Source organism: Electrona antarctica, assembly GCF_951216825.1.
Source record: "Electrona antarctica genome assembly, chromosome: 14".
Lineage (NCBI taxonomy): Eukaryota > Metazoa > Chordata > Actinopteri > Myctophiformes > Myctophidae > Electrona > Electrona antarctica.
In genome coordinates, this window is record NC_136795.1 from 46,624,397 (window position 1) to 46,645,412 (window position 21,016).

Genomic DNA, 21,016 nt, shown 5'->3' on the forward strand with positions numbered 1-21,016 from the left:
CTTTATAACTTTTAAAACGGAAATAAATTAATGATATCTATCTATAGTCTTATAATATATTTTTTAAAAGGCACAAAATCTCAGCATGCGTGCGTTAGTAGTATTTTAATATTTTCCATCAGGCACAAATTAGACGCCTATATTGGCTAAGAAGGACCACAACAACGAGTGGGCTGCTAGCTGCTAGGCTAACAGGCAGCTGAGAGTATGAAAGAAACTTACAACTAACTGAAACAGAAGGGAAGAATATAAGTTTGGCGTGGGACTCGGTGCCATGGGACTGCATGGGAGCGAGGGCTGGATATATGCCACATGAAAAGACGTTCGTTGCGATGTGCGAACGTGACTGACTGAACGGACGGCAGCCTTGTTGCCATGGAAATGGGAATATACAACCGTAACTTTGGTGAACTGTCGGCAGTGGTGAGTGACACAATTTATAAATAGCCGATCTACAAGCTCACAACGCGTCGCAGCGAGCCAGCGACGCGTTGTGAGCTTGTAGATTGGCTATCCCTGCAGCGGATTTCGGGTGGTTGCGGATATATAAATTGGATTAATTAATTAATGCGGTCGGATAACGGGCGGATCATTAATATGTACGGGCGGATTAGGGTGACAAAAAAGCTCATCCGCAGTTCTCTAGTACATACACATTTTGGGCGGGAACCCCTTTTGGCGTTTTAAACATTGTTTATAATATATTTAGCTATTGAAAAATAGCAGATCTACAAGCTCATAGCGCGCCACCGAGTGGCGCGCTACGAGCCTGGTAGGTCTGCTATTTTTGAAGAATCGTGAAAATGTGGCACAAATCTTTGAATATATATTCTTTCAGAGCCAACGATTATAACTCAAATCTTTAATAAGTACATGTGTAAATAAGTCCGTTTGGATGAGGGCTATGTGAACAGAAATGACACTCCAGAGATTTAGAAAATGTACTTTTATTCTTCTTTTGCAAGCTGTTCAAAAATAATGTTCAAAAATCATTCTTCCGAATAGGGTTTCACAAAAAAGGTAGTTCACGAAAAAGGAAACAAAAAACTTACAGACCTCTAATCAAGCCTAAGTTTAAAGCTGAACCTTTCACTGAGGGTGTGTTTTAAACAACACGACAGTCTAGCTATACTCTGAGCTACTGACTGTTCTCTATAAGGGCAGAGCTATCCAGCCACCCCATTCGACTGTTATCAGTGCATATAATAGGCGTTATCAACCGTTATTAGGACCATACAATGGGCCCAGTATGGACATTTTCCACATACTCACAGTTTCAGTATGTCATTATCAGCTATTGTGACTGGTGATAAGGGTATTTTCATTATAGAATGCCCATACTGTTGTTTGAACAATGTCACCAGCCGAGTCAGTATGTTGTTATCATGTATTGTATCCGTTGATAATGATATTAGGACCATACAATGGGCCCAGTATGGACATTTTCCACATACTCACGGTTTCAGTATGTCATTATCAGCTATTGTGACGGGTGATAAGGGTATTTTCATTATAGAATGCCCATACTGTTGTTTGAACAATGTCACCAGCCGAGTCAGTATGTTGTTATCATGTATTGTATCCGTTGATAATGATATTAGGACCATACAATGGGCCCAGTATGGACATTTTCCACATACTCACAATTTCAGTATGTCATTATCAGCTATTGTGACGGGTGATAAGGGTATTTTCATTATAGAATGCCCATACTGTTGTTTGAACAATGTCACCAGCCGAGTCAGTATGTTGTTATCATGTATTGTATCCGTTGATAATGATATTAGGACCATACAATGGGCCCGGTATGGACATTTTCCACATACTCACGGTTTCAGTATGTCATTATCAGCTATTGTGACTGGTGATAAGGGTATTTTCATTATAGAATGCCCATACTGTTGTTTGAACAATGTCACCAGCCGAGTCAGTATGTTGTTATCATGTATTGTATCCGTTGATAATGATATTAGGACCATAAAATGGGCCCAGTATGGACATTTTCCACATACTCACGGTTTCAGTATGTCATTATCAGCTATTGTGACGGGTGATAAGGGTATTTTCATTATAGAATGCCCATACTGTTGTTTGAACAATGTCACCAGCCGAGTCAGTATGTTGTTATCATGTATTGTATCCGTTGATAATGATATTAGGACCATACAATGGGCCCAGTATGGACATTTTCCACATACTCACAATTTCAGTATGTCATTATCAGCTATTGTGACCGGTGATAAGGGTATTTTCATTATAGAATGCCCATACTGTTGTTTGAACAATGTCACCAGCCGAGTCAGTATGTTGTTATCATGTATTGTATCCGTTGATAATGATATTAGGACCATACAATGGGCCCGGTATGGACATTTTCCACATACTCACGGTTTCAGTATGTCATTATCAGCTATTGTGACTGGTGATAAGGGTATTTTCATTATAGAATGCCCATACTGTTGTTTGAACAATGTCACCAGCCGAGTCAGTATGTTGTTATCATGTATTGTATCCGTTGATAATGATATTAGGACCATAAAATGGGCCCAGTATGGACATTTTCCACATACTCACGGTTTCAGTATGTCATTATCAGCTATTGTGACGGGTGATAAGGGTATTTTCATTATAGAATGCCCATACTGTTGTTTGAACAATGTCACCAGCCGAGTCAGTATGTTGTTATCATGTATTGTATCCGTTGATAATGATATTAGGACCATACAATGGGCCCAGTATGGACATTTTCCACATACTCACGATTTCAGTATGTCATTATCAGCTATTGTGACCGGTGATAAGGGTATTTTCATTATAGAATGCCCATACTGTTGTTTGAACAATGTCACCAGCCGAGTCAGTATGTTGTTATCATGTATTGTATCCGTTGATAATGATATTAGGACCATACAATGGGCCCAGTATGGACATTTTCCACATACTCACGGTTTCAGTATGTCATTATCAGCTATTGTGACGGGTGATAAGGGTATTTTCATTATAGAATGCCCATACTGTTGTTTGAACAATGTCACCAGCCGAGTCAGTATGTTGTTATCATGTATTGTATCCGTTGATAATGATATTAGGACCATACAATGGGCCCAGTATGGACATTTTCCACATACTCACGATTTCAGTATGTCATTATCAGCTATTGTGACCGGTGATAAGGGTATTTTCATTATAGAATGCCCATACTGTTAGGTTCTAGGGTTAGATGGAATTGAATGGGTTAGGGTTAGGGTAACCCTAACCCTAACCCTAGGGTTAGCCAATTAAGAGAACCGTAAGTCCGTGTGCTGGGAAACACATATCAGCGTGTTCAGCTCGTCGTGCTGAGTCCGAAAATGGTCTCACTTTTTTCCAGACGTGTTTCGAGGGCAAGGGACCAATAGGAGGCGTTTACACCCATTTCCTGACATCATAGAGAGATGAGACCACCACCGTTGGAATCGGGGCGAAAAAGTAAGTGGGGATACATACCCATTGAGTTTTTAAAAAAATTGGAAATGTGTTGTTTTTGGGTACATTTGTGACCGTTTTACAAACTTTGCATCACTTTTTGACCACTTTCCTGGGGTCGGAGAGTCTCGACATTGCAATATTCGGAATCGGCGTCAAAAAGTTAGTCTATAGAGGTACCTGTAGAGGAATCCTTAAATTGGATTTTTAGTGGCCTCCAACGCGTTACAATCAATTACAAATCCAAAATGTGTCCGTTTGTTTTGAGCAGGACATTTTCTTCTTCTTCTCATCCAGCTGAATCCAATGAACTTGGTCCTGAGTCTCTACGACACTTCTAACTATCAAAGGTCACGCACGTGACCCTTGTACGGCGTCGAGGCCCTCTAAGGCTATGATTGACAGGGAATAACCAATTTTTCTAAAACAAAGGGTCTTTATCCATGTATGAAGCACGGGGAATCCAATGGAATTGGTTTCAAGTCTCTACGACACTTCTAAATATTTTACATATTTTTTTAGACACGTTTTTTGGACCCCACAAACACAAATAATTTTTTTTTTTTAAACCCACTTAGTCTGATTCACCTTTTCACCCTGGATTTAATGGAATTGGTCCCGTTGAAAAAAAATGTTTTGTTCTTTTTCTAACCTCTATAAAGCCTCTAAATCAAAAACCCTTGGTCATTAGGGGCCCATCTTTTAGTATGTTATATAGCTTGTCAGGACGAACAATCTGACATGAGTCTCATTTCTGTACGACATTCCTACACAAAGTTGATGTTTAGCCTTCTAGGGGCTATAAAACCAAGGGGAAGTGACGTCAGAGGCCCATCTTCGGATATGTTGTAGAGCTCACACAGACGAACACGTGGATATGTGTCTCATTCCTGTATGTCGCTCAAACTGAGGTTGCCAGTTTGAGCGACATACATAGGGGGTATACTGCTAACAGGACCTTGAAAGAGAACTTTTTGGAAGAAGCTAACCTTAACCCAATTCCCGTTAGTTAGTCTGTCACCCCCAGACATGACCTTAGATTGTGACCTTATACCTTAGCTATATGTAAGGTCCTTAGATTACCATATATGGAGCTGACCCGTTATGACATTCAATATGTTTTTTTTTTGTGGCTTTCGCCTTTATTTTTTATGGAGGGACAGACAGTAGGCTGACAGGAAATGGGGAGAGAGATGGGGGGTTGACATGCAGTAAAGGCCGTCGGGATCGGGAGTCGAACCCGTGGCACACTGCCAGACTGGATTACCAGCCAAGGTGCCTGGACCGCTGAGCCACAGCCCAGGCCCAATGTCTCCCTTTTGACTGATGCCTGTCCATTTAAACTCTAGACGTGCCTGCCCCAAAGTTATTAGTGCAGCCGCGCCCGACAGCCGGGGAAAACTGAGTTCTCAACAGGCCCGGCCCTACCTGGGCCCTCATCAAACCCTGTACACTCAAGACACTGCCCCCGCTGCCACCCTTAGATCCCCATATACGGAGCTGACCTGTTCTGACATTCCATATGTTGATCTGACCTCATCAAACCCTGTACACTCAAGACACTGCCCCCGCTGCCACCCTTAGATCCCCATATACGGAGCTGACCTGTTCTGACATTCCATATGTTGATCTGACCTCATCAAACCCTGTACATTCAAGGCATGCTCCATATATGACCAGTACAGAATTCATTCCATATGTTGACCCATGCCAAAGCGCCAGCACGTCTGCTGTCCCCCAGGCGTGCACGTGACCTCGCCCTCAGGCGTCTATCATCATTGGTCAGTATCATGATCTGACAAATGGGTTGTCAATCACACAGATTGTTTGTATGTGAATAAACAATCTTCAAAATAAAAGCAATGCAGTTTGTCATAAACATGGACCGCTTGTTATGACCAGATGAAAACACTGGTGACTGACATCTGTTTGACTCTAGTCTACTTTGTCAATTGGCACACACACCACTACATAGGCATAGCATGCATCAGGGATACAGTGGTGCACCTTGTAGATGAAGATGGTTTAGACGGTAGATGCATGTTACAAAGAAACTGTTCAATATATTATATAGGCTATAGGTTTGCTAACCATGTGGGTTTGAGATAAGGTTATCTTTTTACAACTCCAAATTGAAAAGCATCAGGGGTGACACGATAACCAAATGTTTAGGGTGTATACTACATGGTCTGTAATGTATGACTGAGTCCCCAATTTTGCTGATGGTCTCCCTGTGTTTCTTGTACTGACTGTAAATCAAATTAATTAGATTAGAAATTACACACACACACACTCCTATGCCACCAAAATGTGGAACGCCCTACCAACAGTCATTAAGACATGCAAATCCCTTGACTCCTTCAAAACCGTTCTCAAAGGGCACGACGGCTGCAATTCGAAACTGGCCCCCCGTAAAATCTGAATCCCCCCACCACCCACCCCTTTTCCCCTCACTGTATATGTTTCTTTTCCCTTTTTACCTCCTTTATGATGAATTCCTGTTCTGTTCTTTGGATATATAGAAGTGTCTATTTGTAAGTCTCTAAAGGTTTTGATGAATTGAACAAGGTGGACCCTCTTGTAAACAAGTGTAATGCTTTATTGGGTCGTCCACTCACAGTTAACAGTCTTTGTATTGAGTTTGTGCTTGAAATGTACTGTATTTCTGCAAACTGTTAATACATATTGCAATCAATCAATCAATCACTATAGACACATTGTAAAGGTGATTAAAAAGAAAATACAGTGTGTGGATGGATCTGAGGAAAAAATAATGGCTCAAACAAACCCACAAACAATAATCAATGCTTTGATTTTCTTTGCATAGAATAACTTCCGGGGTGAATAATATGTTGATTGATTGAATAGTTTTTTTCCCCCTTTTTTTTTTAACAGTTTGCAAATATTTTGCAAGATTATACACAAACACAAAAATCCCTAAGGGCTCGTCTCGCGTAGCCAGCCACCCGGAATTAATATGACAAATGTGCCTGTCAACACTACAGCCTGGCTAGACTAGAGAGTAGATATCAATTCGCTTTGCACTGCAATTCCGCCCTAGACCGGATACGGAAACGGCCAGTGTGTGCCTATGTATCTACGCGTGGAAATGACCGGATACAGTAGGCGGTTGCCTAGCCTTGGCTAACAATATGGTCATTAAAAATAAGTTGCAATTTCTCCCTTTTTGGTACGTTGGTAGACTACATATATAAAACGTTCAGATTTAAAATATAAAGTGCTTACCCAATGGCCGCGGATGTTACTATTATGTGCAGCCCACCAGAAGTACCGTATTGTTAAATAAAAAGCGTTGTATCAATTTTCTCATACAGTTATAATGTACCAGAGTGCAATACACCTCCCAACCGATGGGGTCGCGTAGTTGAAAGCTACGGGGAAAATGGCCACAGATCCGATTCAAATGCATTTTATTGAACAATGTGGAATATACGCGTACTTTTGAGAGGCCGTACGTATTTATAACATCTTTGGCCAAGTGGTAAGCACTTTACATTTGAAATCCGAACGTTTATGTACATGTACGACCAAAAAGGAAGAAAGTGCAAACGCAATTTTGAAGATCAACAAAGACTAGTGTCAGCTAGCTCAAAATGATGTCAAAACACATTGCATGCAGACACTTTCGTAAAATAGTGCATAATTCCACTGAGAATAAAAGTTATGGGCAGCCTGGTGCTTATTTTTGCTGCGAAAAAGATTGGCCAGTCACGTGACATCTGATCAAAGCAGATCAAAGCGATTGGATTGATGAGAGGGCATTCTATAACATTGAAAATATCATTATCGACGGATACAATACATGATAACAACATACTGACTCGGCTGGTGACATTGTTCAAACAACAGTATGGGCATTCTATAATGAAAATACCCTTATCACCGGTCACAATAGCTGATAATGACATACTGAAACCGTGAGTATGTGGAAGATGTCCATACTGGGCCCATTGTATGGTCCTAATATCATTATCAACGGATACAATACATGATAACAACATACTGACTCGGCTGGTGACATTGTTCAAACAACAGTATGGGCATTCTATAATGAAAATACCCTTATCACCCGTCACAATAGCTGATAATGACATACTGAAACCGTGAGTATGTGGAAAATGTCCATACTGGGCCCATTGTATGGTCCTAATATCATTATCAACGGATACAATACATGATAACAACATACTGACTCGGCTGGTGACATTGTTCAAACAACAGTATGGGCATTCTATAATGAAAATACCCTTATCACCCGTCACAATAGCTGATAATGACATACTGAAACCGTGAGTATGTGGAAAATGTCCATACTGGGCCCATTGTATGGTCCTAATATCATTATCAACGGATACAATACATGATAACAACATACTGACTCGGCTGGTGACATTGTTCAAACAACAGTATGGGCATTCTATAATGAAAATACCCTTATCACCCGTCACAATAGCTGATAATGACATACTGAAACCGTGAGTATGTGGAAAATGTCCATACTGGGCCCATTGTATGGTCCTAATATCATTATCAACGGATACAATACATGATAACAACATACTGACTCGGCTGGTGACATTGTTCAAACAACAGTATGGGCATTCTATAATGAAAATACCCTTATCACCTGTCACAATAGCTGATAATGACATACTGAAACCGTGAGTATGTGGAAAATGTCCATACTGGGCCCATTGTATGGTCCTAATATCATTATCAACGGATACAATACATGATAACATACTGACTCGGCTGGTGACATTGTTCAAACAACAGTATGGGCATTATATAATGAAAATACCCTTATCACCCGTCACAATAGCTGATAATGACATACTGAAACCGTGAGTATGTGGAAAATGTCCATACTGGGCCCATTGTATGGTCCTAATATCATTATCAACGGATACAATACATGATAACAACATACTGACTCGGCTGGTGACATTGTTCAAACAACAGTATGGGCATTCTATAATGAAAATACCCTTATCACCCGTCACAATAGCTGATAATGACATACTGAAACCGTGAGTATGTGGAAAATGTCCATACTGGGCCCATTGTATGGTCCTAATAACGGTTGATAACGCCTATTATATGCACTGATAACAGTCGAATGGGGTGCACCAGCATTGTGCCCTTCTCTCCTCCCTCTACTACCTGAAACTGGAATCCCTTCCCCACCCACAATCTGGGCCTTTCAATTGTTGGGTCAAACCAACAGTCTTGAGCTCTGGTTTAAGACTATAGTTTCACCAACCTATATATACACCAAAATAAACATAGAAAACAATTCCCAAACCTTACAGACATCATAATCCACAAGGTAACTATAATCATGTTTTTAGCAAACAACTCTTCATTCATAATATAAAGATACAAATACACACCCACACACCCCCATAAGTGGTAAGTCCCAATTAGGTTCCTCCACCAGCCTATAAAAGGATCCCCGGAATCAGCTGTGACTATTTTGGATGATCAACCCAAAAACAGGGAGTAAGTTTGGTTGAGCAATGAGCTTTTTCTTTAAATCAATAAATATTTCAACTGAGTTTGTCCATCATTTGTAATACACAAGGTGATTGTACTGAAACATAAAATACTGGGGGTACAAAGACATAAGTGGGAAAGTCAGTCTGTCTTTACCACAACATGACATGCTGCAGGATCACCTCTGCACACACACAGCACAGGAATAACTACATTACAGGCTGCAGGCTTACTTCTATACAGAACAGAGTTCAGACATTTACACTAGTAATATATATCCTCATACTATGGGTAAATGCACAGCCCAATATGGGAATGGGAAGCTCTGGCATGTGAAATTAAGCTATATAGCCCAGTACTACTCATGACATTAATAAAGTGATATCCCAGGCCAGTACCCATCACATTAATAAAGTGATATCCCAGGCCAGTACCCATCACATTACTCATTCACCGCCACCAGGGGGGCGCCAAAAGTCCCAGACCGCCACCATATATCTTTTATTTTTTTTTATTTATTTTTTTCAAAAAAAGTCTACCATGTTATAAAACACGAAAAACACGTCCTTGGCGCTCCAGGACATCATGAAAAAGAAGTTAAATAAGTCCTTGGCGACGATTGAGTTTTAATAAAGTGATATCCAGGTATACCCATGACATTAATAACATACCCATGGCATTAATAACATACCCATGGCATTAATAACATACCCATGGCATTGCTGTTGAGCAGGAAGACTCCATGGGCCAGACCATCCTCCTCTTGTACCAGGTAGAATGGATGGGAGCCATACAGATTAGCATCGCTCTACACAGGAAATAAATAAACAGCTGTGAGTGTGAACTGTGAACATCTACTGTAGTATTATTTTAATTCAGAACGTGGAACGGTTCATGCTGATCATTTAGCAATACGATTATTTCTGTTATATTTCACACTGCTTTGTCTTTCACTAAATGGGCCAATAAGCAAAAGGAAAAGTTAGGAAACTTTTCCTCTTACAGTTGGAGGCCATCGATATTGTCCTTTTCTTTTTGCTGAGGTTTGCGTGATCTGCGCAAAAGGACAGTTAACCCATTTTGGGCGGGAACCCCTTTTGGTGTTTTAAACATTATGTTATAATTTAGCTATTGAAAAATAGCAGATCTACAAGCTCATAGCGCGCCACCGCGCTACGAGCTTGTAGGTCTGCTATTTTTGAAAAATCGTGAAAATATTTATTTCAGAAAACTGGAGGATTTAGAAGGATTTTTTCAAATTTTGAGGTCAGGCCTAAATGGGTCAAATGATAAGGGACAATATCTGTGGCACCCAACTGTACATTTCTTCCTAAGTGAATTACTAAGACAAGTCCAGTCAGATTCATGAAACGTTCTTAAGTAGGCAGAACTGTTCGTAAGCATGTTCTTATGATGATGAATCCAAATCCTCGTAACTTGAAGGGGTGTGCCAGTTCATTCAATTTATGTGGTGGGTATGGTGTGTTTGTTTGGGTTGGGTTGTAAACTCTAAACCAGTGGTTCTCGACATTTTCATGTCAAGGACCCACAAATTGACAAGCATTCTACAGACCCCCATCGAAAATATTTTCTGCTAGGGAAATGTTTTGAACATTTATCAAAATGTTTTCGAAAATAGCCGATCTACAAGATTTTACCAAGAGGTCCCATTGAGATCAGAAATCTCTTTTACAAGGGACACTGGCTGGATATGGTGTTCTGAAATGTGACATTACGAGATGTGCATTTGTTGTGGCGCTAACTCCACAGACTCACACGCTGTCGTCTCTGTTCCACAGATCGTGACTCACGTGAGGGGCCATGTCTCTGTTCCACAGTGTGAGGGAGGTCCAGTTGAGGTCCAGGGCGAGCGGGGCGTAGTGCTCCCCCAGGCCCGTCACCAGCGAGGAGGCCAGGGCAGTGGACAGCTGCAGGTACTGGTCAGCAAACAGCAGCGGCGCCACCGTGCTGTTCACGCTAGTGACCGGTCCGGGACGCACAGGAAAGACACACGCAGCAAACAGGCAAACAGGAGAGATATACATTAACTGAGGATGTCTTCTAAATCCAACCAGTTTGTTCTGAAAAACCTATGTTTCTTTATCAGTTGTGTTCACGCCATTTCATGCCAAGGACACACAGAATGATATTTGGCCACAGAACCCCATCTCAAAATATGTTGTCCCCCCCCCCCCCCCCCTCCCCCCAGAAGACATGAGATAAAAACATTGGCTGTGAAAGAATATATATTCAAAGATTTGCACTCGTTTTCACAATTTTAAAAAAATAGCAGATCTACATGCTTGCTGTAGCGTGGCACTCGGTGCCGTGCTATGAGCTTGTAGATCTGCTATTTTCCCCAACAGCTAAAGTATAACATGATGCTTAAAAAACACCAAAAGGGGTTCCCGTCCTGAATGGGTTAAAGCCTCACTGCAGAAATGTGTCATGTGTGAATCTCAATAACCTGAACAAGTACTGTACGGAACCAGCGTTGTTTTTGGCATTTTAGTTTTAGTCATAGTCTCTTGAATAGTTTTAATTTAGCTTTAGTTACATTTTAGTCACCTGGAATGTCTTAGTGTTAGTCTAGTTTTAGTCGACTAAATCTGCAGTTGATTTAGTCGAAACAAAATGTATTTTGGCGGGCCTTGATGCCGTCGTCACTTAGCCAATCTACAAGCTCACAACGCGTCGCAGATCGGCTATTTTCAGCATGCTACTAATTGTAAAATGACCTAATATTTTAGTCTAGTTTTTATTTGTTGACGAAATTGTCAGTATATTTAGTCTTAGTTTTAGTCATCATAGCTTAGTTTTTATTTAGTTTCCATTTAGTTTTTGTCAGTGGATAAAAGTAGTCGACGAACATTTTTCGTCTTAGTTTTAGTCGACGAAGTACGGAACAGTACTTACATGACCCGTCCATTGGATTGACGGCGTACGAGGAAGCCAAAAGGTTCCGGTTGGAATTCAACGGTGTAGAGGGGGTTCTGGACATCAGTATAAATGTCATCATGGGGGAGAGGAACCTCGTATCGCTGAGATGAAGGGTCCTTTATCTGGAAGGGAAACAAAGCACATTTCGACCTGTTACATACCTTGTTATACCTTTCCAGCTGGGAACACCTCTGTGTCATTTTAGTTGTTGAAAACTTATCGCCAAGATTGTTTGGTTTTAACAAACTTAACGCCCTACTTGATCATACTACAGCGTCCCGCAGAAGTATCAAAAGCAGCAGATCTGCGAGCTCAAAATGCGACACATTTTGAGCTTGTAGTTCTGGCACTTTTGATACTTTTAAATTTGATTCCTGAAAAGTAACAGATTTGGAAAATGAGGTTTCCACCCGAAAAGGCGATATTATGGCAACATGATTTTGTTGAAGTTTTTCTTAAATTTAGAACGCTGTTTTTAGAACCGGCCTCAGGTTTTAATGTGTTATTCATCTTAATAAAAATGTATACAATACTATACATCACCATTACCAGTGCTGGGTGATATATCAACATGGCTACAGTTGGAGGCCATCGATATTGTCCTTTTATTTTTGCTGAGGTTTGCGTGATCTGCGCAAAAGGAGAGTTAACCCATTTTGGGCGGGAACCCCTTTTGGTGTTTTAAACATTGTTATAATTTAGCTATTGAAAAATAGCAGATCTACAAGCTCATAGCGCGCCACCGAGTGGCACGCTACGAGCTTTGTAGGTCTGCTATTTTTGAAAAATCGTGAAAATATTTATTTCAGAAAACTGGAGGATTTAGAAGGATTTTTTAAAATGTTGAGGTCAGGCCTAAATGGGTCAAATGATAAGGGACAATATCGGTGGCACCCAACTGTATATGAGGCAAGATATCATCTGGGATTGTGCATATTTTACTGTATTGAATTGATATGGTGCAAATGTTGTCTTTTCGTGGTTTGAATCATTTAAGTCCACTTTTATACTTTCCAAAATGTTTAAAAAAAAATAGCAAAAGTGGCAGATCTAGGCCTACAAGCTCACAACACATCGCAAGAAAATGTACATCATCCTCACAGAAAGATAATATCGATAGAGGTATTTGGTAAAATACCTCTATTTTTGTGATTTGGTCCTTTTGTGATTTGGTCCCCCATCGCCCGGCCTTAGAGATTACATACCGGTGCGCCCTCCATCTCTTTCTGAAGTAAGGTAAGAATAATATAAGGCAGAGATAAGACAGCCAGACAGACAGACAGACTCACGGTGAGGTGCAGGCGACCGTGGCTTTCCTCCATGACCTCCAGGCGGAGGGTGGCGACCTCCCCGGGCAGGTAGGAGGTGTGGGAGCGCGTCAGGGCGGCAGCCTGGCCTCGTGTGGTCGGGGTGAGGGGTCCCATGCCGTAGCCACCGTATGCCCGTGGATAGAAGCACCACGGTGCGCCTCCACCACCACCAGACAGAGGAGCAAAACAGCATCCTCTCCCTTCACACTCCCCCTGGCTAAGGACCCTGTCCCTGGCACAGTCAAACCTGTCCTCCGGGGCCATAGCACAGGTGTCATCATCATCTCCACTGGGGCCAAAGTTATCCAAAGGGACTCTCCCTCGCTCTGCTGCGTTGCTCTGTAGTTTTGCCGAGTGGATCAGACGTCTCACAAATGCAACTACAGGGTTTTGCTGTGCACTGGTCGACTTGATCTGTCTGATGATCTCATGTTCAGGACAATATCTGATGTACAAACATGTCAATAATAATGTCAAAGTGAGAAGGATCATAGCTGGGGCCGGCGAAGAAGACAATACAGCCATGCTGTGAATATTCTGTGCACTCAGCATGCAAACTGTGTTTAATAGTTTGAGTAACGTTTTAGGATACAATGTGGAACTATTTTACTGTTACAGGTGCAATCAGACACTGCTGCTTTAGTTGGCTGTTAGCTCCCCCAAACATTATAAACGTCATCATTCCACTATTCCCACAGAAGACAGATAATTATTACATCTGTATTAGACTGCACTTTGTATATTTACGTGTCGACGCAAAAGCAGAACTTTATGAAGACGCAAACAGCAGTTTCAGATGAGCAGGTGGCTAATGCGGAGCTAACAGCTCTCAGTCCACACGCGTTGACCAGGCGCAACAAGTCCGCTCCGCCAAAACGCGAAAGCGCTCCTGTCCATCTTTGACTCCGAGAATCCTCATCAAACGTACACGACACCGTTCTCCTCCACCTCCTGCCATCCAATTCCCCGCGAGTCCAACTCCAAATTCCATCAGCATCCGTCCAGATTCTCCTTCAACCGCTCCAACTCCACTGCCCAGTGAACTAGCCACAGCTGTAGAAAATGATGACGTCACTAGCCATCAGTCTAACAGTGGAACCCCTGAACCTGAATTAATCTATTCTCCTCTCTCTATTGGGTTGGCTGATTCAAGTATGGAAATGCCTAACGCCGAACCAACTCCCTATGTCCCCCCTCCACCCCCCCCCCGACCAATAACAATCCTCTACTTGCCTGGCCAAAACTTTCAGTTTATAAGGGATTGTTATTTAAAGATAATAACCCAGATCTCTTAATCATCGGCGATTCGATGACAAGGAACATTATAATCCCAGGAGGCATCACTTTTTGTCTTCCAGGTGGTAAAGTCACTGATCTCTCCAAACTAGTACCCACTATTATAGACCTCTACCCCTCTGCCCACACTGTCTTCATACACGTTGGATCCAACAATGTCCTGGATCGGCATTCAGCCAAACTTAGATTGAATCTAGAAGCACTCGCAAACAACATTCAGAGTCTTAATAAATCCTGTGTCTTTTCTGGTCCCATCCCTGCTCCCTCCAAGAGCGCTGAACATTTTAGCAGACTCTACAGTCTACAGGAATGGCTCAGAGGATTTTGCACTGCAACAGGCCATGGCTTTATTGACAACTTTGACACTTTTTGGACCAGAAATAATCTTTATAAACCTGATGGACTACACCCTAACATCCCAGGCACTAGACAACTCACTGCAAATTACATCCGCCATGTTGCCTTTAACACTGTATGACAGTGGCGTGCACAGACATTTAGAGGGGCAGGTGCTCAAGTGGAAAAAAAGGGCACTTTGTGCAGCGCGTTGAACCGGCCGGTTGCCTTAATAGTGTGAGATTTATAGATTGTGGGGCCTAAATAATATATTAGAAGCTTTTTATCAAGAATTGATCAATGTTACCATGGTCCACATACTGTACAGTGTAACTGTACAAAATAAGAAAAAAAAGAAAAGAAAAAAATTGTTTTTTTCCCGTTTTTTCCCCGAAAGGGCACATTGCCAAAAGGGCAGGGGGTGCTATAGCACCCCCTAGTGTCTATCTGTGCACGCCACTGCTGTATGACTCTCTTCACAGCATGATCCCGCCATAGATTCCATACCATACAATAATGAAGAGCATCCTTCAGAGGGTCATGTTGACATTCCACTCCCCATCCATCTTGCTCCTCTTCCTCCTCTTCCACTAAACTCAAATTGCCCCCGTCCCATCGTCATGGCCAGCACATTAGCCCTGGTTTTGCCTATACGGGCATTTCATACCAACACATTAACCCAATCCACCCCGCCTCCCTTTCTCTCTGCTGACACATTATAACACTCATACTTTATTTAATTCTGTTAAATTAACCCAAGCACCCCCCTCCCCCCATGCCAATATCCCTGTCATTATCACCTCTAACCGTTCCTCCCACAATTCAAACTGCTCTGTAAACGCCTTAAACTTAATTTATATCAGACCGATTAAAACTTATAATATATTGCCCTGTCCCACTCCATCTGTCCCTGTATCTGTTAGTATGGGCCTGCTTAATGTCAGGGCTCTTCAAGAAAAGTCGACCATCTGTCAAGACTTCATTCCGTTCCATAACCTTGACTTCTTTTTTATCACTGAATCCTGGCTAGGTGTGGAGGACAATATTCCTCTCATCGCTACTACCCCCCCAAACTTCTCATATTTTACACTTCCAAGACAAGTGAAGAAGGGTGATAGACTAAAAAAGGGTGGTGGGCTGGTCGTTATCTACAATAACAAATTCAAATGTTCCCCGGTCACCTTTGGAAATTTTACTACCTTTGAAGTTTTTAGTTTCATAATTAAAGGCAAAGAGCCAGTGCTCTGTGTTTTAATGTATAGACCCCCTAATGGGAATAGCGGTTTTATTACTGAATTCTCTGATTTTCTATCGCTTGTCACTCAGTTTTGGAAACATTTTATTGCTGGGTGACTACAATGTCCCAATTCCCACCCTCTCTCTACGGCTTTTATGAATCTTATTGAATCATTTAATATTACCCAGTTTGTACATGGACCCACTCACCTCAAAGGTCACACACTCGATTTGAGGATGTCCCTGGGTTTAGCCATCCAAAATGTTGAACTGCTTCATTTTAGCTTATCTGACCACAAGGCTGTCGTTTTTAAAGCCCCTCTCCCTTGTCCTACACCTTTTTGCCCAGCTCCCGTGAGAGCCCGTATTTGTAACTCTAAGTCTGCTATTGCTTTTAGTGAGGCCTTCACAGCTTCGTCTCATCCTCCCCTTACTGAGCAGCCAGATATTGATGGATTGGTTACGATATTTAACAGTAACTGCACTTCCATTTTAGATTCCATTGCTCCCTTCAAAAACGACTAAGCTAAATAAACAACCCTGGCTCAATGACCATACCCGTTCACTGAAGAGAGTTTGTAGAAGAGTGGAACGCAGCTGGAAAACAAACCCACTGCACTCATCACTCATCAACCTGAAAGAGCTGATGGGAAGATATCAGAGGGCCGTAAATCAAGCCAAATCAAATTATTACTCAAACATCATCTAGTAACAGCAATAACCCCAGGACCCTATTTAAAATAATTAACTCTGTTACCTCACCCCCTACTATTACACACATTGATCCATCTCCAGACGATTTCCTAACTTTCTTTATTAATAAAATGTAAACTATTCGGCTCCAAATACCATCTTCCATTCCTGAAAACTCATTGCCACCCAGTACTCCTTCCCCACTTAATCAATTTGAAACCACTACTGTCCCACTTATTATTAGTACAATCTCACGGATGAAATCATCATCCTCCCAACTTGACATAATTCCCACACATTTCCTAAAGGAAATCTCCATTTCACTAGCACCCACTATCCTCTCTATAATAAATAACTCTTTGGTTTCTGGTTTCTTTCCCTCCTCATCTAAGCATGCCCTAGTTCAACCCTTCTTAAAAAACCCAGCCTTGACCCCCATCTCCCTAATAATTATCGTCCCATCTCAAAATTGTCCTTTCTGTCTAAACTCCTTGAAAAACTTATATCCACACAGCTCATTGATCATTTAAAGCAGGGGTTCTCAACCCGTGGGTCGCGACCCCTCGGGGGGTCGCCAAATTATTTTGGGGGGTCCCCAAAATATTTTCAAAAAAAAAAAAGAAAAGATTTTTTTTTTAATTTTATTTTCACGATTTTTCAAAAATAGCAGACCTACAAGTTCATAGCGCGCCACTCGGTGGTGCGCTATGAGCTTGTAGATCTGCTATTTTTCAATAGCTAAATTATAACAATGCTTAAAACACCAAAAGGGGTTCCCGCCCAAAATGGTTTAAGGTTATTGTAGCAGTCAATTTATATTGGGGGTCGGGAGGGGGCGGGGCAGGGGTCCCGAGACATTGCCAAAGCATTTCCGGGGGTCCCCGGCCAAAAACGTTGAGAACCCCTGATTTACAGCACAATAATCTTTTTGAGACTTTCCAATCCGGTTTTAGATCCCTCCATAGCACTGAGACTGCATTGGTTAAAGTCACCAATGATCTGCTCATGACTCTCGACGCCGGTGACTCCTCCATCCTGGTCCTGCTGGATCTTAGTGCGGCCTTTGACACGGTGGATCACACGATTCTGGTGAATCGCCTGGAGTCATGGGCGGGTCTTGGTGGCAGTGCCCTTCAACTATTCCGCTCCTACCTTTCAGGCAGAACTATGTCTGTTGTTGTTGGAAATGCCACCTCTCCATCAGCCCAGCTCACCTGCAGTGTCCCACAAGGGTCCATACTGGGTCCTTTATTATTTTCTGTTTATATGCTCCCCCTTGGTCATATCATTCGCAAATATAACATTAATTTCCACTGCTATGCTGACGACACCCAGCTCTATCTACCACTCAAAACCTCTGACCCTAGCTCCCTTTCCTCCCTTAAAGCCTGCTTGGCAGACATTCAAGCATGGATGTCCCAAAATTTCCTGCAGTTGAACTCTGACAAAACAGAATTAGTTATGTCTGTACTACAGTGGAGGGACCATAGGGAATTTAGGGTCAGGACAAAGCTGCTTAATTGTTCTATTAAACTCTGTTATTATGCTATAGCTCTATGATGATGTTATTGTATAGGCCTATTAATACACGTCTGTTCTTGCCGTATCTGCATTGACAGAAGTACCTACAAATTAGCATGTAATCTTAATTGCATATATTAATTTAGTTGATTGATATCAAAATCACTGTTTATGTTTGTTTTGTGCTGGCCTTGCTGTGTGCATTTTCCCCAAAAATGGGAAAAAAAATAATAAGTGTTTTGTCTTTATTTATTTATTTTGGTAGCTGTAATAATGATATTTTGGATTTAACACAACCCTGGAAAAAAAATTAAGATTTGTATTAATACATTTCATTCATGCCCAGCGGCCAGCCCCCATTTATATAAAGTAAAAATCCATCCGTGGAAATGAAATACACAATCTGCCCACCAGGTAGCAGCATCGTGCTGCAGTAGGCTAATTTGTAGTCTCTCAGAGTAAAAGTAGAGTAAGTGTTTTTTCTCTTTTTGTTCAAATAAGTGTTACATTGCTCTATATTCTCATTGGTAGTTCCAGGGGGTCCCCAGCTAAATGATAGTTTGCAAACAAACTGACCCTTATGTGTCTGTAACTCAAAGAGTGTACAAATGGAACCAAATGGACCAATGGACCCGTCTCAGAGTAAGATTAACATTGATTTTACAATATAAATCGGGGGTCCCAGAGATGCCATTAAATGGGGGTCCGTAGACTAATGTATGTCAAACATGGGGGCCCTTGAAATTAAATGGGTTGGGAATCACTGCTAGAGCCGTAAAAATCCTCTCTCATGGGGGGTCCTTGACATGAAAAAGTTTGGGAACCACTGCTATAGAGTGAGGGTTCAGTAATAATAATAATAATAATAATAAACTTTATTTATAAAGCACTTTTTAAAACAATGTTACAAAGTGCTTTCCAATACAGGTTAAAATACAGTAGTAGAATAAAACAACAACAATAAGCAATATTAATACAAGTAAACAGGTGAACACAAAATAAAACGATCAATAATTTAAGTAAAAGCCATCGTGAACAAGTGGGTTTTTAGCTGTGATTTAAAAGAGCTCAATAGGGTGATTTGTCTTAGGGCCTCTGGTAGGGCATTCCACAGCTTAGGTGCACGCGGGCCGAGAAAGCCCGGTCACCCATGGTGACACGCTGGGTAGCCGGAACTACCAGGAGAGCCTTGCTTGCCGATCTAAGGCTACGTGTTGGCCTATGATATGATATGATATGATATGATATGATATGAACTTTATTTGTATAGCGCTTTTCAAAACATAGTTCCAAAGTGCTTCACAGAGCAAGATTAAAACAGCAAGAAACACACAATAACAAAATGATAATGGCACACAAAACAAGGATGTATGTACAAATTGGCTATTAAATAGTTAAAAAACACTCAGTATAGAGGTGGGTTTTCAGGCGTGACTTGAATAACGGGACGGATGGTGCTACCCTAATGTGCACTGGCAGTGCGTTCCACAGTCTGGGTGCCCGAGCGGCAAAAGCCCGGTCACCCCGGGTAACTAGGTTAGTGCGAGGGACAGCCAGAAGGGCCTTATCCGAGGATCTGAGGGTGCGCCCGGATTCAGGGAGGGATAGCATATCACGGATGTGATATGGGCTACGTGTTGGCCTATGGTAGTAACACGGAGTCTCCATGTCTCTCTCCAGCTCTTTGGTAACAGAAAACTCATTTTCACAATCGGGTGAGAGAACAAGATACACAAGTGAAATATTGTTTTCACCAAAACATATCTGCAGGCCTACCTTTAAAACACTGAGGATTTCACAGTGTGGATTGGGGTCCCAGAAAAAGAAAGAAAATCACACTTGTGAAGTGAGGGGCGCAGCGAGGGCATTTTTTTATCAGCCAGATGATGTGTTGTGTTGTCATTTGTGACTAAATTTGACTGAGGGACTGCCATTGGATTTTTTTTAATTTTCGTTTTTTTCATGTCATATGAAAGAAGGGAATCATAGCTTCAAATTGACATATTGGTTGTTCAGTTTGGCCCACCAGTTTTGGAGATATGGCTTATAGAGTAATGTCTTGGAGAAAACAGCGAGTTGAGAAAACAGGCTTGAAAGGTTCACTTCTGTGGTCTCTAACATTACACCTAGCTACATGTTTAAGCATTTATTTCATATTTACATGTCGATTTCAGCTCTGATATTTATTTCAGACATGCTCTAGTATGTGAAGAGTCTGCCTGTGCTATTAACTCATTAAAAAAAAAAAAAAAAAAAAAAAGTTTTTCTCCTCTGGTGAAAAGCTGTAATGTGTGCGATGGCAGTCTCTCAGTCAAATCTGGTCACATTTGCTGCCCTGAACAAACATTAAAGTCCATAGACTTGGCTGGCCAAAAACTGCAGCATAACTATGGGTAGCTGGTCGTGCTACCCATAGTTCACCCTGCAGCAACAGCACCACATACATGTACAGAAATGACACTAGGGGTCTGTATATATATACGGTATAGCAAATGATCCACAACAGCACAAGCACCAACAACAAAACAGGGGTTCCAGTGAACGTTGTTTGTAGGCTATGTGCAGATCAGGGGTCATCATCAATGTGTCTGAACATGAAAGAAAGAAAAAGTCGGTGGCAAGACTTGTCCGTGGCCATTTTCTTTTATTTTTCTATTTTTTATTAAATATATTGTCCATAATTTATTTTTATTTTATATTCA

The 21,016-nt window shown here is 41.5% G+C and overlaps 1 protein-coding gene and 1 long non-coding RNA gene across 5 annotated transcripts in view; one reads left to right on the plus strand and one right to left on the minus strand.

Moving 5' to 3' along the window:
- Window positions 1–14,290, minus strand: part of gaa (alpha glucosidase) — a 50,931-nt gene extending 36,641 nt beyond the window's left edge. For 3 of the 4 annotated variants that reach the window (XM_079519506.1, XM_079519505.1, XM_079519508.1), the window contains exons 1-4: window positions 13,212–14,290; window positions 11,899–12,044; window positions 10,794–10,959; window positions 9,694–9,790 (exon numbers count right to left, since the gene is read on the minus strand). In XM_079519506.1, coding sequence (XP_079375632.1) covers window positions 9,694–9,790; window positions 10,794–10,959; window positions 11,899–12,044; window positions 13,212–13,784 — 982 coding nt within the window. In that variant the 5' untranslated portion in view covers window positions 13,785–14,290. The remainder of the gene's footprint in view (window positions 1–9,693; window positions 9,791–10,793; window positions 10,960–11,898; window positions 12,045–13,211) is intronic. The other variant, XM_079519507.1, reaches the window with a different exon arrangement.
- LOC306936093 overlaps window positions 1–21,016 on the plus strand; it is a 117,539-nt gene that overhangs the window by 8,982 nt on the left and 87,541 nt on the right. The window lies entirely within an intron of this gene.